We start from the raw sequence: 16,489 nt of genomic DNA on the forward strand, positions 1-16,489 counted from the left end.
CTAGTTGATACTGAAATGTAATACATTTAATATATTTTGCTTTTCAGAACTTGAATTTGATAAAGCTTTATTAAGTAAATTATATATGAGAGCTATTATAGTTTTTAATATAGCTATGAAATCAAGCCCAAGTTCGGGTACAAAATCATTAATAACTTAAGTGTTCCAAGCCTTTCAGGCACAACAAAACCTTCTGACACGCTCACAGCAGAAATGTAAATCAGGGGTTAATTAAACAACCCTAAATTCCTTACCCTGTGCTCTGTTTAACATAATCATTTGTTCAGTTGAGTCTATTACACTTCATTATTGCTGGTTATTGTATGTTTTTTTTTCATTGTGAAAATCACATGTAATTAGTTTGGTTCTTTGCAATATGAGTCCTTCTCTGTAAGTGCTAAGTGTATAGACTGTGACTTACTGCTCTAACTTGTATTTCCAGTTGGCACACATGAATACTTCAATTGATTTATTTTTTTCTTTGAGCAACTGAAACAACTAGGATGCTTGAATGCTGTTTTTCTAGACTATGCCCTTGACCTAAGCTGCTTGGAAGTCTAATAATTCATTCACAGGCAGACACCAGCTGTGAAAATCTGGGTGCTTTACTCTCATTCAAAGTTTTAGATGACTTGCCACATGGTGTCTGCAGAGGCATTTGCACTTTAGGGCCTTCGGCAATGTCTTTGAGAATGTGATGAATTGTCTTCCATGGACAGTAGTTGTTAAAAACATGAACACAGCCATAAGAAACTGCATAAACATGACTCACACTTTACACTTTCCCCCTTCTTTATTTCTTGAGAAATACACTGCTTATGTCCTTTATCCAGGTGAATTTCTTTACTTTCCAAGTGTATGATACACATGACACTAGATCTTCTTTAAATACATTTCAATTAAATTTTACTGGAAAAAATTCCTTACAGATCTCTCCTATGCTAAAGAGGATGAAATATGCACTTCAGTATTTCCCCCACACACGAATCCTGAAGATTATAATTGCCATAAAGCCCAAGAAAACCAGGGTAAGCTTTATTAATGGTAGAGTTTGTATTTTAGAAATGGCAAAATGACATGTACAATGGGTGGGTAATGAAGACTCAGCCTTTTTGGCAAGGCCAGTGAAATGGGAAAAAGCAAGATTACTTACTGGAAGAGTGACCTTTTTTGCAAATGAAAGAAGAGAACAGCTATTTGACTTATCTGAGACATTTTACTCAACACGCTAAGAAAATGTTTTAGGTTTATAAAGACATTTTTCTTTCTTTTCATAAGGAAGAGGTGTGTAACTGATATATTGTAAAATGTATCATTGATTCTTCATTTTTTTTCTTTAAAAACTTATCTTTGCTGTTACTCTAAGGTACTGTAGCTTTTATTAATAGGCTTGTATTCAAGAAACTATCTAGAAATGACGAGTAGTGCTGAATCTGACTGCAACTGTTCAGTATTTTTTTGGTTTTCAGCACAAATTGTATGGATTTGGGTCAAACATAAATTTTCAGACAACTTATTTTATATTTTGCTATCCTGATTATTTTAAAGTCTGCATTGCTTTTATGAAATAAGTCCTTTCTGGCAAAACTCAAACACCTGCGGATTCTTTTAGGAACCATGTGTTATCATGCATTGTACAGACATTTCAAATGCTGTTAGTGGTGTAGTGTGTCCATCATGTCAAAATAAATTGAATTGTGCTTGCATGCCTCTGTTCTTTTCCTATTTGAAATTCAAATTTGTGTGCTTAGTAACTTTTCACCTGTGTTGTGATATAAGAATAATAGCTTCAGCTGCCATTGCTATCAGCTGCAATTGTTTATTTCTTTGTCAACTACCATTCTATGTAAACAGAAGGAATCTATCTTCCTGATGACTGGCTAAGATGACAAAGATGTAATATAAGTGCTTTCCTTAAGGCTGAAGCATCAATGGCAGCACTATCTCTGCAGTTTGTAGAATGTGATTGCATGTTTTAGTTTTTAAACATGGAACTCAGCTCCTTTGTCATTTTAGCACTTGTCTTAGTTCCCCAGAATGTGAACTTATCTTTATGGGCTGGAGCTTTTAATTTCTCTGCCTTTGTACCACGTATTTTCGTTCCACCCTTAAAATAAAGCTTGACCCTCAGCTTCTTTGTCCAAAATTTCTGAGTTGTGCTGGAGTGCCCTTGAATAACAATGGCAGGTTTCATTACCAGTATTCAATACAGCATTGACTTCTGGAGCATCCAGTACAGGCATGGTTGGGAGTTGCTGTCATTTGCACTATTTTGAGATGTTCTGCACATTCCTACTTTGGGAATGCGTGAAGTAGAGATCACTTACAGCTTGTGAGCAATATATATTGCTTTAAGTGACTTTTACTATTTCTGCTGGAGGCTTTTCGTGTGGTGTCTGAATAGCTAAGAATTAGTGTTTGGGCTGCTTTTGGATTTCTGTGTCACAGCTGTCATAGAGGCAGACCAAGAACAAGAGTAGCTTGTGAAGAAGAATGTATGCACTGGTTTTATGCTGTTACTTCATCTGTCTCATCAAGATTTATACCAAATCTTTGAAATATGTGCGAAATCTACCAAAATGCATATGGAAAATTTGTTTAGCTGCAATCTCTCTTTTAATTACCCTTGGCAGTCTTCAGTGCATTCTTTGTCTTAGTGATCCCTGTCTGTCCCTTCTTTCTTCAATGCTCTGAGATATTCTGTATGATAGCTCCCTGTCAAAAATGCTATTCTACAGTCAGGTGAAAGATATAGCTTGAAAGTAAGGTATATCTTGCATGTTATGATGGTGTTTGGTGTATTCTGCTCATTCCAGGATGCAGCTTGTCATCTTTTTATTGATGCTTACGTTCCTATATGATCCATTTCCTTGACACATGGTGTTGCCTGATAATGGTAAAGAAAGCTTAGGATGCTTTCAAAAAACAGTTGTGCATTTAAACTGTGAAGGGGTTTCTTGGTCAGATCCAACACCTCAGTCCTTTAAGGTTTGTGTGTAAAGGATGCATGGAATTTATTTCATATCTTTGGGAGCTTGCTTTCATTCTATTCACTCTGAAAAAGGGTTATTTCCATATAGCCTGTCTTCTATTATCTAATATAACAAGTTCATTTTTTTTGTAGGGAAATAACCCACCCATTTTTCAAATTTCTGCTTTCCAGAAAAGCAAAAAGTACCGTGCCTGCTTTTGAAGTAGTTCTTGAGATTTAGAAGTTGATTATATTTGCTTAGATTTGTTATTTAATGTGACAAATATTTGCTGTTTGTAAAGGAATTGTTATTTTAAGCATGGTAAAAGTCTCTGAAAAACAGATCATGCCTTTTTTTTGGTCATGCAAGAGAAACCTATTGTTATTAGAACATCATGTGTGTGTTTAATAGATTTACAGCTCTATGATGAGTTTTATTTTTTAACAATATTTGTTTTATAAGCTGTGTTATAATAATATCAACTGTATCATCTGTTTTTCAGCTGTTTTATTTAGAAAAATGTACTTGATATGTCTCCAGATAGTTCTGTGGTTTTCAAAAAAATTATTGTCTGGTTTTGTAATGATGAGAAAACTGCAGCTATGATGGGGTTTAAAGGAATGCTGTGGCTTTTAAGGCCACCATGTTTAACATTTTTGAGGTCAGAAATCCAATAGCCTTTGTAACATTGAGTGATTTTATATAATAAAAAGTTGAAAATGAAATTAGATTTTGTCAATAGTATGTTTTAAATACAATAATACATAATACTATTTACATAAATAATGAAAACATCATACAAAAAGTTTGTCTATTGACTATATGTTTGCTAAAGGTTTGAATGGGATTGATATTATTACAGTTCTTGTAGAATCAAAATAGGAATGATTTTAATGTACCAACTTTTCTTCCTCAAACATCAGATTATCCAAGTGAATTAGAAACAGAAAAAACAGCAGAAAAGATGCATAGCAAAAATAAAATCAGCCAGCATTTCATTAAAAAGAACATTGAGGTAAGCATTGAAGCATAAAACCAATAACATTTTTTAAATGTTAGCTAGAAATTAGTCAATAAGTACTTTTGAAGACAGTTTTCTTTTTAAATCAGGAACTTTAGAAGCTAATTAGGCATAAATGAAGAAATTACCTTTCTGTTAAAACTGTTATTTATGGCAGAGTACTGTATTAGGTAGTTCTCAACTTGGATGCTCATATTGGTTAGGATAATACTGCTTCTATGTATTTGATAAATAGTATTGGAAACTAAATTGTGTTTGTGCCTAGACATAGTTTTTCTTAAGGGCACTATCCTAAGACTTTTAAAAAAATTATTTACTGTTAAATAAACTTAACTTTATTTACTGTTAACCTGATGCATAAATACAGGATAGATATACAGGTTGTTCATGTGTAGCCTGGGTGGGACCACGTTTTGTCAGAAAATACATCCCTTGATTTTCTGTTTTTTTTTTTCCTGTGAGGACCTAGTAGGTATAATGATTTTTCATCCAACGAAAAATATTTGCCTCCCCTCTATGTCAAAGACTAAGATAAGATTATAAATTTATTATATGTAGGCTGCTATATTTTTCTGTCAGAGTGATAATTTGTATTATTGAAATAAACAAGATTTGGCTGTTAATTTCATAGAGTTTAAAAGCTTTGTTTTGGAGGTGTTTGAGTTAGTGGAGTTCTTAAGCGTGAGTTTTTTTTCTTGTTGTAAATATTTCAGCTAGCAAGGGATTCAGGAAACCAATTTGTTATGCTTGAGGGAGAAAGGAAAAGGCTAACTGAACTACTGAAAGATACAGAAGATGGGACTGAATTGCAAGATCTTGAGGTATGACAAATTTAGTCTGTACTGTTCTGTTGTATGTGGCTTATTTTTACAGTGAATCTAAATTTGATCTTAGTTCTACCATGAAGTACCCTACTGAAATATGAGAAAAAATATGGATAGATCCTGCTGAATTTGTCACCAGAAATGAATTCTCATTGGTTTCTTTGTTAATTTTACTAACATCAGAACCTAAAAGAAAAGTTAGGCACAGGAGGCGGGAACCTTAGAACAACACTTGGAGAAAATTACCTTTTTTTTCTTAATAAAATGTGAAGTTGTGCAGATCAATCTGAGTGGTTAGTGCTGTAGTCTCAGGGAGAAAGGCCAGAAACTACTTGCAAAAACCTCCCAACAACAATTTTTGGACAACTGATAAATGGACTTCAAAATGCAGTAATGGGGGAAATACACATTTACAAAGCTTCTGTGTCCATTTAGAAAGATAATGTGACATCTTTCTCTGGCTTCCTACTCAGTCTGTCTTAAAAGTACATAAAGTCTCCTTAGACTTCTATTCTTTAACACAATATTGTTAAACAGTGCACAGTCTGAATACTTCAGTGAATAACAGGAGCTGAAGTGAATAAAAATTACCCTCATGGAGAGTAACAAAGAGTATTTGATTGTCCCATCAATCACTGTTTCTAGGAGATGGTCTTCAGTTTGATAAATGTCATCATTTAAAGACTGAAGATGTTTTAAACAATCTTCTGTTAGTTAACATAGCTTTCTGACCTAGGGAATAGTGGCTTTTAAAAAATAATTTATTTTACTGATTGCAAAAGTATTCGCTAAAAATGTATAGTTACTAGGTTTTCATTCTCTTTAAGCTAGCGTCTGTCATAGAATTTAGAGGTATTTATGCAGAGTAGCTAATGCAAATTCCAACTAACAGTATGTGCTTTTTTCTGGCATCAATTCTCAAGGTATCAAGGCAATGGAAAAGTGTAACATTTGTCCACATTTTGCATTTGGCACATGCTGTCCTGTATCTATACAGATTTCACTGTTAATATTATATATGAAGTAGTTCACCTCACAGGACATGTGTCTTGCTGTATGTTCTCGATACCATGGACAAGAATGGTAGTTTGTGGGTTACTCTAGTCTGTACTAGATAATTTTTTTAAAGAAAAAAGCTCCTAACTACCCTTTCAAAGTAGAGGGAAAGAAAGGATAATGGTTAGTTAGACCTGTCTAGTCTGCTGATGGATTCTTCCTCTCCCACATTTGATTTTTTTTTCTTACGGGTGAGGCATTTCCTGTGGCTACTTCATAACAAAAATCATGAGGAAATTATCAGCTAATGAGTAATCTAGACAACTTCAAGCTGGCCCAGGTAACTATCCAGCTGGTGGCCCCTCTTTCATCTTATTTTATTCAGACTTTTAAAAAGCTGGTGCAATCACATTGGCTGGAGTAATGTTTTGGAGGCTGTCAATCAAGGCAGATCTGGTTATGTTGTATGAATTCCTCTGTGTAGTGTAATGTGGATTAGACAACCTCATTTGACTTGTACTGCTGTATATGCCAAATATCCAAACAGCACTTCTCACTTTTTGAAAGAATGTTTTATGAGTGTTTAAAATGTTTTAGAAGCACACATATTCATGCTAATTTAATTGTCAAAGCTGAAGCTGCAGGGGTATAATTGTATCAGATGTTCCACAGAAAGCACTGACCGTGCTGTTATAAAAGTATTGTTCAGAGTTAACACACAGGAAACATTGACAGGACAGAAGCTTATTTTCCAAGCAAAGCTATCTTGAAACTACAAAAGTGAGTCCATTTCATCCTGGAGTAAAATGACTGCTGGGGTAATTTGGATATTTGGAGTATGGGATACAGACACTGAACTGTAACTAACGAGCCCAGTTACACCTTACTCTCCTGTAGAGTCATTTCTGTGGTTTTGCTCTGTGATTTTCATTCTCTGATAAGGAGGTGGTTAACATGACAGAAATGTAGTACCATGCTGGATACTTAAATTTTTGTGGTCACTGTCTCACCTGAACAGATGTTTCCACAAAGCTGGCAAGCATCTGCAAGCATCTGAGACATTTGTGAGTGGCTATTTTGGAGTCAGCTCAGGTCCAGTCAGGCTCATTAGTTGTGTCTCATCATAGTTGTATAAGAAAGCATTAGAACTGATTTTGTTTCACAAAAAGGATAACTCTCTCTTGACTCTCTCTTTTTTTTTTTTTTTTTTTTCATTTTGAAGATAATTTATGACAGGTGTTTGGGGTATGCTTCTTTTTTCTTTTTGCAACTAATGTGCTTTAGGGTAATGGGGATGAACCACAAATTACCTCATAGCAGTGGCATTGTAATTGGAAGCTGATATTTCCTCCTCTTGTATGGATGCAACTGCTTGAATAGCCAGAGGACTAATCTGGAAGCTGGAAATAAATGGTGGACATGAATTTCTTGCAAGGCAGATGTTAGAGTCTTTGGGCAGGGTGCTGGTCCTACTCTGGTAGGAAAAAGGAAGAAAACCAGCAATACACTCATGTCCTTCTACACATCCTTCCTCTTCTAAGGTCCTATTTACTACTTCATTGGGGTCAGGATAGAGATGTAATCTTCTGCTCTGATACCGAGTGGATGGGGATTGTGCAGACTTGCTTCCCTGAGTGTGAGGCAGAGAGTGCCAAGTTGCTGTGGAGCACCTGCATCTGTCTGTGGGTATGGGCTCATTGGCTTGGCTTAAGTGGCCTAGCTCACTCACAATATGCAACTGTATGTAGTAGGAGTGTATATTTATATGTGTTATTCAGGTGTTAACTGCTATCAAGAGGAAAAAATCACGTAAATCATGATCAGGAAAAGAACTCTCTGCTTTGTGTCTCTCTCAGGGTTTCTGTGATAACACCTAGGGGGTCTAGAAGGATGGCAGCTACTGACCTCAGCAGTTCCTTTGATTTCCTGTGAATGCTTTGTTTTTTTTCTTTGGTGGTACCTTGCAAGTGTCACATTACATCTCAGACCCTCAGTTTGAGATTTGGCTCCAGGTGGTTTCTGCTGTAGTATCAACCTCTGCAGTTTCATTCCAAACCAAGTTTTGGTTAGGCTTTCTCACTTTTTGACTCCTTTATTGAATGAAAAGTGGTTGTCCATTAAAGTTGCTCCTTGGTTATATTTAAAAGTGATGAATGTATGAATCTCTCTACTTGTTCTGTCCATAGCTGCTCTCGGATGTGCTAGAGACATGAATATCTGGGAGATTTTAGCTGTATACTGAGATGGATGAAAATATACATTTTATTATTAAGTATGGTTTATCTGAATAATAAGTACTCTTGATATGCAGCTGTCCTTAAAGTCTGTTTCCTTTGTAAATGAAACTTAAGTATTTTCTATACTTCCAACAGGAGAATGTACCTGTCTGGCAGGTACCAGGAGACGGATACACACCTGAACTGATGGAATTTCATCTCCTGAATGAGATAGACAATAAGCTTCAACTGCTACTCTCTGGTGGGGAGTTTCCTGCTCTTTCCAGCTCTAGCTCAAAATGTCCAAGCCAGATATATCAGGTAGGTTACAGATCAGAGTTCATCTGCAGATATTTTATTTGAAGTGTGTGCTGAGATCAATACTGCATATGGCTGTATTTGTATATTTTGCATTTTTCTTTAGGATCCTCTATTTATCATGAAGTCTATGTGTTAAGGAGTGAAATGAGAAATTTTAGCTGTAGAAAACAATGGAAAAACAATTTGTTGCTATTTTGAGTCATGTGGAATTTGAGAACTGACTTGTTTTTAAGAGTTGTTGATTCCACACTTCCAAGATACACATTCAGAACTTGGTAACTTATACATTTTTATCTGCATGAGGGTGGTTTTTTCAGCACAGAAAAAAATATCCATGATAGTTTACCTTTGGGAATTAGAATTAGGCTTTCTTCTTATCTCAGGATACCAAAAGTGCCTGTTCACTTATGATCTGAAGGATAAGGCAATGACTGATAAGAAATGTTAAAGACTGTAGAAGATAGATTGAAATTGTATGTTCCTTGTTTTTAATGGCCTTTGTCTATTTGCCTTGCCAGCAATATTGAGATTTGAAGATTAAGAATCAAGGTCTCAGCCTTGAGAAATGATTGTTTGAATTTTGTACTTAGAAGACTCCAATTTATCCCACAGTAACAGTGCCCTGGTACTGTTACCTCTACTATAATGGGGTTTAAAACAAAAACCCCTAATTTTTGTTTTTTGTATTTATTCGCACAAAGCTTATATACTTCTGTAATATTTTTGTTTTATGGCCAGAGCTGATGTATCAGAGAATATCTGTAAAAATGTTCATTCACAAAACTGTTTTTAGTTACCAGTGTATGAGAAACATCTCTTTGAAAGGCTGAAATACCTGTGGGTTTGGTTTTTTTTCTCCTTTTGTAATGGCACTTTAAAAAAATGCCATTTTTTATTGGCTTCTTTCTGAACATGAGGTTTTGTTTTACCTCTAGCAGTATTTTCTGTAGCTCAGTTCCAGAGGAGTCACATTTCATGTTGATCATTTACCAGCTGGGATCTAAGGTGTGAAAAAGCACCTACCTCTTGTTGGTAATCACGTAACAAATGCAGTTGTTCCCCTGAGCTTCCCAGTGATTGCCTGATCTTGGGTTCAGTGTTGCAAGACGTCAGCGTGAAGTTAATGTGACTTGCCTGTGATAATGAATGCTCTGTTTGGAAATGTTTGTCCAAGTTATTGTTGTTGCTTCCTTTCAGGTAATAGCCCAGAAGTATTTGAATAGAAACTTGCATTTAGGTGTATGCTAATTAAAGAGTAACATATTATCTTTTTTGAGTAATATGAAACCTAACAACCAAAACCAGGTAGCTAATTCCTTGTTACCTTTCTTTGTGAAAAGCAGTTCTCTTCAGTTTTGTTTTTCAACATGTTAAAAGCTTTCAGACATTGTAGTTCTATGATTTTAATTTAGAATTAGCTTCGAGTTGCATAGGATGAAGCTGCACATTCTTTTCTTCCAAGAATTGTATTAGATATAGCTTCCAAAGTGCAAACACTTAATCACTGTTGCCTCAGTGGGAGATGTCCTTTTTGTCACTGATGGATTCTTTGCCAGGATACAGGAACTATTCTCTCACTCTGAAATCTTTAATAATGGGCTTCAGTTATCCTGCAATTCCACTGCTGAGCTGTAACAGAGGAGCAGACATGTTCATCTTTTTGTGCAATGAGTCCAGCGGGATTAAGAATGCTTTTCCATGACTAATGTTCTCTTTTACATGGAAGTGTTTCTCATCAGAACTGCATTTCTCTCAGAAATTTTTCTTTGCTCTGGTGCCGAATCAACTAAATATTTAAAAATGTTTCTGTCTTACTTAATATTTTTGAGGAAGAATAAATTAAGTTGAATTTAATACAAAAAGAAACAGGAAAATGATAGGCTGAAGAATATGAAGTGTAACACTGTGTGTGATGAGTACAGTTACCAGCTTGAAAAACTGAAAAACTACCAGAAAATGAAAGCAAATGAAGGTCGTATTTAAAGAAACAATAATATCTGTAGGCTTGGTTGTCTTAAAAGATAATTAATGTGTATTACCATGAGGAGTTCTTTCATAACTGATTGGGTTTTTTTCAGTCAGGAAAATATTCCCTTTTTCTATTATAGAAGTGGTCTACAGTTAGCAGGTTAAGATTAGATAAATACTCAAAATTTAGAAGATTAACTGAAAAATCAGTGTATGATGTCCTTGATAGCCTATGTTCTATGCCTGTGCTTTGCCAAAAAAGATGAATTTCACAGATATCTGTTTTAGAGCATGGTTAGAAGCAGGGTAATAAACTGATCAGCCAGTTTTATGCCTCAAGATGATTGTATGACTCTAATATGCTTAATTAGGTGGGGTTTTGTTATTATTTATGTACAAAATTCAGAGGAGAGGGAACACAACAAATAATTATAGATATTTCAAATACTGCATATTTCTCTTTGGCATTAGGTTTGTTACAGCTTTGACTCTTGCTTAGTATTTGTATTTTCCCTTGTGTAAAATGTTTAACAGTTTTATTTTCTACAGATATAAAAATATGAAAGACAAAGTAATCTTGAATGGACTTCTTTACTATGCACATATGCTATATAATTGAAACAAAACACATTCTGAAGTGTGTGAAACATTGACAATAAAATGTTTTCCTTGATATAATACTTAATACATTTATTTAATCAAATATTGAGAAGAATGTTAAAAAATTAGTAAGTGGGGAAAAGCCTTGACTTTACTCATATTGTGTGAGTTTCTATCAATTCATTACTATTCAGGGAAATATTCAGAGAGAAGTGAGGCTGTAAGAACTGCTTATGAGAAAGCAGCAGCTTAATGCTCCAGAGTGGTCAAATATCAAATAGATTATTATGAATCATTTTGAAAGCAATGCATAATGTAGCAGAAAATATGATTGTTACAGGAAAGTTTACTGTCATTGTGGTACTGCCAACTATTATTGATTGCAAATATGTATTAAAATTTTTACTGTATTAAAGTAAGTATCTTTTCAAGCAACTAATGTTTTGATTTAAATGTCAGAACTCATAGATTTGCTTGATGTTTAGAAAAAGTTGTTTACAGATACAGTTTTTTGTATATTGTAGCTGAGGAATTTACTGTTGAATGTTGAATTGTGAAGATTGTTTTTCCTTTTCAGTTAGTCATGCTACTTGGAATTGTTTTCCTTGTGTGTCTATTACAATTTCTTGAGCTGCTTCTGAAAGTAAGAATGAATAGAGTATTTTTTTTCTATGACTGCTCATGTCCCTTTGGGTTGAATTTATGATCAAGATAGGGGAAGGTTTTTTGCTTAGGCTTTTTACCTTTGCCACTATTGGATTTTTCTATAGAATCTATGGTTTGCAAGGGAAAGCTCTGGGGCATTTCTGATTACAACATAACTTAGCAGTTTTGCCAATACTTGTCATTCTCAATTAACTGAATTACGCGTAATACTGAAACCTGACTGTATTTGGGACTGATACACACTTCAGAATCTAGTCCAAACCTATGGAAGGATATGAGAATGTGTAACCCAAATCTTTAATAAAGGTTGGGCAATTAACTCCAGCTTACAGAGAGAGGGCTTTTCCTCATTTACCATTTTGGCTCAGTTTTTTCCTTTTCCTTCTGGCTTGTTTCTGATCCCAGTGTGGTTAAGAGGAGCAAACTTTGAACCAGTCATTCAGTCACCCTTATTATCAGAGCACTTTTATTGCTGTAGTGGAAATTAAGCATCCAGGTGTTAGATCTGGTGACTACAAAATTCCTCTTGAAATGCAAAGAGTAAGAATTCTTTTATTGAAATATGTTTTGCCTCATACTTAGCTATTGTATTTGAAAATATACATAATGAAAATGGTGCATTTGCAGAATTTGACATTGATGTATCATTCTAAGCATTTCACTATTTTCTTAGTAGAAATCAGAAGAGCCCTCATCTGTCTATGAAGCAATATAAGGATATGTGGTTAACTTCTATCAATTATTTTCTCAGGAGCCTCTGGTTTATGCAAGCAGAAGCTTAGAAACAATTCCAGGTGAAAAGGTTCTGCGGGACAATAAGGAAAAACGTGATCAACAGAATCGTCTGAAAGAAATAGATTATCAGCTGGAATCCCTAGAGAGAAGTCTTGTAAGTTTCTTATTTTTGTCATATTTTTCTTCTCTCAGTCTGGGAACATTGGATTTTATCATTCCTTGTGTCTTTAAATAAAATAATTTTTTTAACCTTATGTAAATTTCTGAAGGAATCCCCAAAGAAATATGCAGACAAAAGCCCCAAATAATTATTCTTAGTCTGGGAAATATTTGTTTTTCAGTTGTAGTGCATACTTTCCTTTAATATAGGATCCTTCAAAGACATTACCCTCCTGTCCTCTTCCTCAGAGGTGCATAGCATAAACAATACTATATAAATGCATCCTTGAAGGATTTTTTAATGGCTCATGTACTTCAGTGTTCTTTGAAGGACCAGGTCTGATGAGACTGTTGTATACACTAAGTTATTGTGGTAATCTTTCTTTATTATCATTATCACTAAATTGAAAGAAAAATAGCATTTTTATGTCTGTGCATTGTAGCAATTTGTTTCTTGTGTGTAGCTGATTTTAGTTTTTCACTTAGTAAGAAAAACATAAATATCTAAGTTTGTTGTGACTAACCAAAACTCCATGTAGCCTACCTTTTTCTCTTGGAGGTCTTTATTCAGCAGTAGGCTTACTCTCCACAAAAATCAGTTAGGAAAAGTATTGTTCCTGCTATCTTTTATCACTATCAAAAAGGGATATCCAGTGCAGATCAAAAACTTTGTGATTCAGGTGGCAGCATAACCACAATGGTATAATCTCAATTACTTACAGCACTGTTGCTGTAGTTGCAAAAGCTCCACCCACTGAACATTAGCAAGGTTTATTCTGGCAGTGCTGAAGTTTACATGAATTTGAATTTTGGGAACAAAGACTTTGGACAAAGAAACAGTGATTGTTTTAGAGGCTGTTCACTTTGGGTGTGTGTGACTACAGTAAGGAGGCATATTTAATTCTTATTTATTCAGAGTACCAAAACAATAGTAGAACTTCATTTTAATACACTATTATGTAGTATTAAACAGTTAAAAGGGAGAGACAAATAAATAGGGAAAATCTGTGAGCTTCAGTATATTGAGTAGGTTAATGGGTAATCAGATAAAGGAAGTCTGCATATTGTAATATTTTTCTACTCACTGACCTTTATATCACTTTTTGTTGCTATTGACCTTGCTCATGAGGCAAGCACAATCTGAGGAAGTGTGTCTGGGGATTGTATGGCAGTCTACAGCAGGCCTGGGAAATGCAGTGGGCTGCTGACTCATTCAAATATTTTGTTTGTGAATAGGTCAGTTCCAAAACTTGTTTGGGTTATAGCAGTTTTGTTTGGTATCACATCACATGCATACTCTTGCAATATTCCACCCATTCTTCCTTGACTAGATTGTGTGTATTTAAAACTCTAAATTGATCGACTGTAATGCCAGTTTACCCTGTTTATAAATACAGAATGTCACCTGCACCAATGTGTAGCATTGCTGCCGCCTATGCAGTGCCTGGCAGGGCTCCTTTAGGGGGACACTCTGTCTTCTGATCGTTGCTGCTCTGTAGCATGACTGAGATCATGGCATGTGGATGTCAAATATGTGAGTAGTAGGTCCTCTGTGAGATACTTCAGTTGTCAGTGAAGGTAAAGAAGTGTTCAGGTCTGAATGCAAGTAGGTTTTTCCTTCTAACAGTAAAGTTATATATATAGAAAGGATACACTTTCTTGAGTGAAAAAACATCAGCCTTAAAAAAAGAGGGATTTTTTTTTTGTTTTTAATGAAACACACATAATTGATTTTTTCCCCCCTTAAATCAGATAACTTATGTGCAGTTTTGTTTGGACCTTGTTTCTGTACCAAAGTAATATTTTGGCAAATCTGGTCTCTGCCAAGACACTGCATGATGAAAAACTAAACTGAAAGCTTGGGTTTGAGGAAGGGAGTCCATAGACAACATGTTTCCAAAATAATTTAATGATTTCTGGAAATACTGGTTTTTATTCAATAGGTGGCACTCTTCACTGTATGTCAGAAGAGGAATGCCTAGGCATGGTTCTAGGGGATATTTTGACTGGTAATAAAGTTGTCATTTCTGCTTTATAAAATGCAGGTTGTTTGAGATTTACCTCTCACTTGTGGCAAGAGTCCATGTGTGCAGCTTTTAGCATTGTTATTTTATTACTTTTTTAAAAACTGTGTGTTTAAAATCCGCATTTTTAAAATTCACATTGCATTTCAATTTCTCCTTTAATCTTTCCTAAACCACTGTAATATGCTATGTAAAATTATAAACAAATTCTCTGCTCTGAGGAGATGATTTGCCAGCAGTTAGGAGTGTTATTTCTGAATGCGTGGTTATACTTGATAGATGTAAAATACAGCATTTTACAAAAATAGTATCTGAGGGAACTTACGTTAAAATGTATTTTGAAAAGTCCCTTGGACAAAATATTTTTGGTTTTCGCTTCCTAGGTGGAAATGATGAATCGTTTAACTTAACAGAATTTAACTCTGTGTGTTAGGATGTTGCTTGCAGTAGGTATAAAGGTAAGTCTATTAGCTTTTTTTGGTGTGTATGGTAGAATGCTGTATTTTTTCACTACTATAAAATGGATTCCTTAAATTTATTTGTATAATGGTAGTGACCTCTTTAAGGGGAATGAATACATTAATCATATTTCTGGAGGAGGCTATTTAGTAGGTGCTGGCTTCTGAAATGATAACATTTATGGATTCCTCCACTACAGTTAACCTCATATATGCAGTTAACCTCATATATGCTTCATGGTCTCAGCTAAATCTGGGAGTAAACTCACAAAACAAAGCCAGAAGATAAAACTTTAATCCAATTTACATTTGATATAAACACATAGAATCTGCTAAATATTACACGTGAACTTGTGAAACTAAGGGCTTTGGAATCTGAGTTCCTCCTTTGAAAAAAATTGTCCCTAGTGAATTAATATACCAAAGAACGTATTGTATGCATTGTTGAAATGCATTGTGAAATTTCAATCCAACTGAAATGTATCTGTACCATGGTATCTGGGCCCTTGCTGAATTTCTTTTAGGTTTCAGTTTGACCTTAGTTCACTTGTTCTTCATTTGAAACCATGTCTGACTCTCGCCGCATTCTTTCATCTTTCAGTTTCCTGGAAACCACTGAGCTTATCTTTGTTTTGTGGATTGCATTGTTAACTGCTTCTTCAAAAAAATAGCCAGTTCAGCTGCCAAATGCGTGTTGCTGAGCATTAATGAAAAGAATTTTATATAGAAAGAATAATAAATGTAGTTATTTTTCAATTGTGACTTTGTCTCCTTGGCCCTTTGTGATAATCCAGTGGCACGTTTGGTGATGTGTTGAATTTCTTCATGGCAGACAGGAGATTTAAATGCACATCACAGCAAGCTATTATGTAAGATAGCTTCACCTTTGCTGTCTATGTTTGTGTTGATTTCTAATGTATTACACTGGAAGCTGATTAATTCCTGCCAAAAGTCTACCTACACGTATCTTTTTGGATTTTGGTTAAATATATAAAATCAGAAATACTTCAAATGCATATTAAATATGTATGCATGTAATAGTGTGTATGCACACATATAAATATCAATTACCTCTTGGCATGACCAAGATAATGATACCTACTTGAAAAAAAAAGATTCCTCTTACTTCTAGTAAGTGTTTTTAAAACAGAAGCTAGATATAGTTACTCCAGTCTTAAATTTAAATTTATCAGATGTCTGTACACCTCTAGGAATCAATTTTTTCCAAGTTCATGCAATCTTATGGCCAAATGCATTGTGTGATTGTTAATTATGAAGGGTTTTTTTAAAATGCAAAGTAGTATTAAGAACATTTTTAAGAATACATTTGGTTATTGGAATAGCTAAAATTTGCAGAAAGCTGTGTGACTGGGGAGGATGGTGAAGAACAAAAATAATAAATGTGACAATGCTGTCAGGAGCTTTGATTACCTGTAAGAGCGTATTCCAAAAAGCATAATTCTTGTATTTTTGATGCAAAATAAAGCATATCTGTGGGGAAATCTCAGGATAAAATTAATTATTGTTTG

At 34.7% G+C, this 16,489-nt stretch overlaps 1 protein-coding gene across 8 annotated transcripts in view; it reads left to right on the forward strand.

Annotated features, from left to right (window-relative positions):
* The window catches only part of FSIP1 (fibrous sheath interacting protein 1), a 69,841-nt gene that overhangs the window by 5,687 nt on the left and 47,665 nt on the right, over positions 1 to 16,489 (forward strand). For all 8 annotated transcript variants that reach the window (XM_038138896.1, XM_038138899.1, XM_038138900.1 and 5 more), the window contains exons 7-11: positions 930 to 1,028; positions 3,896 to 3,987; positions 4,707 to 4,814; positions 8,186 to 8,350; positions 12,336 to 12,473. In XM_038138896.1, the coding sequence (XP_037994824.1) occupies positions 930 to 1,028; positions 3,896 to 3,987; positions 4,707 to 4,814; positions 8,186 to 8,350; positions 12,336 to 12,473 (602 nt within the window). The remainder of the gene's footprint in view (positions 1 to 929; positions 1,029 to 3,895; positions 3,988 to 4,706; positions 4,815 to 8,185; positions 8,351 to 12,335; positions 12,474 to 16,489) is intronic.

The sequence above is a fragment of the Motacilla alba genome, chromosome 5 (genome assembly GCF_015832195.1).
Source record: "Motacilla alba alba isolate MOTALB_02 chromosome 5, Motacilla_alba_V1.0_pri, whole genome shotgun sequence".
NCBI lineage: Eukaryota > Metazoa > Chordata > Aves > Passeriformes > Motacillidae > Motacilla > Motacilla alba.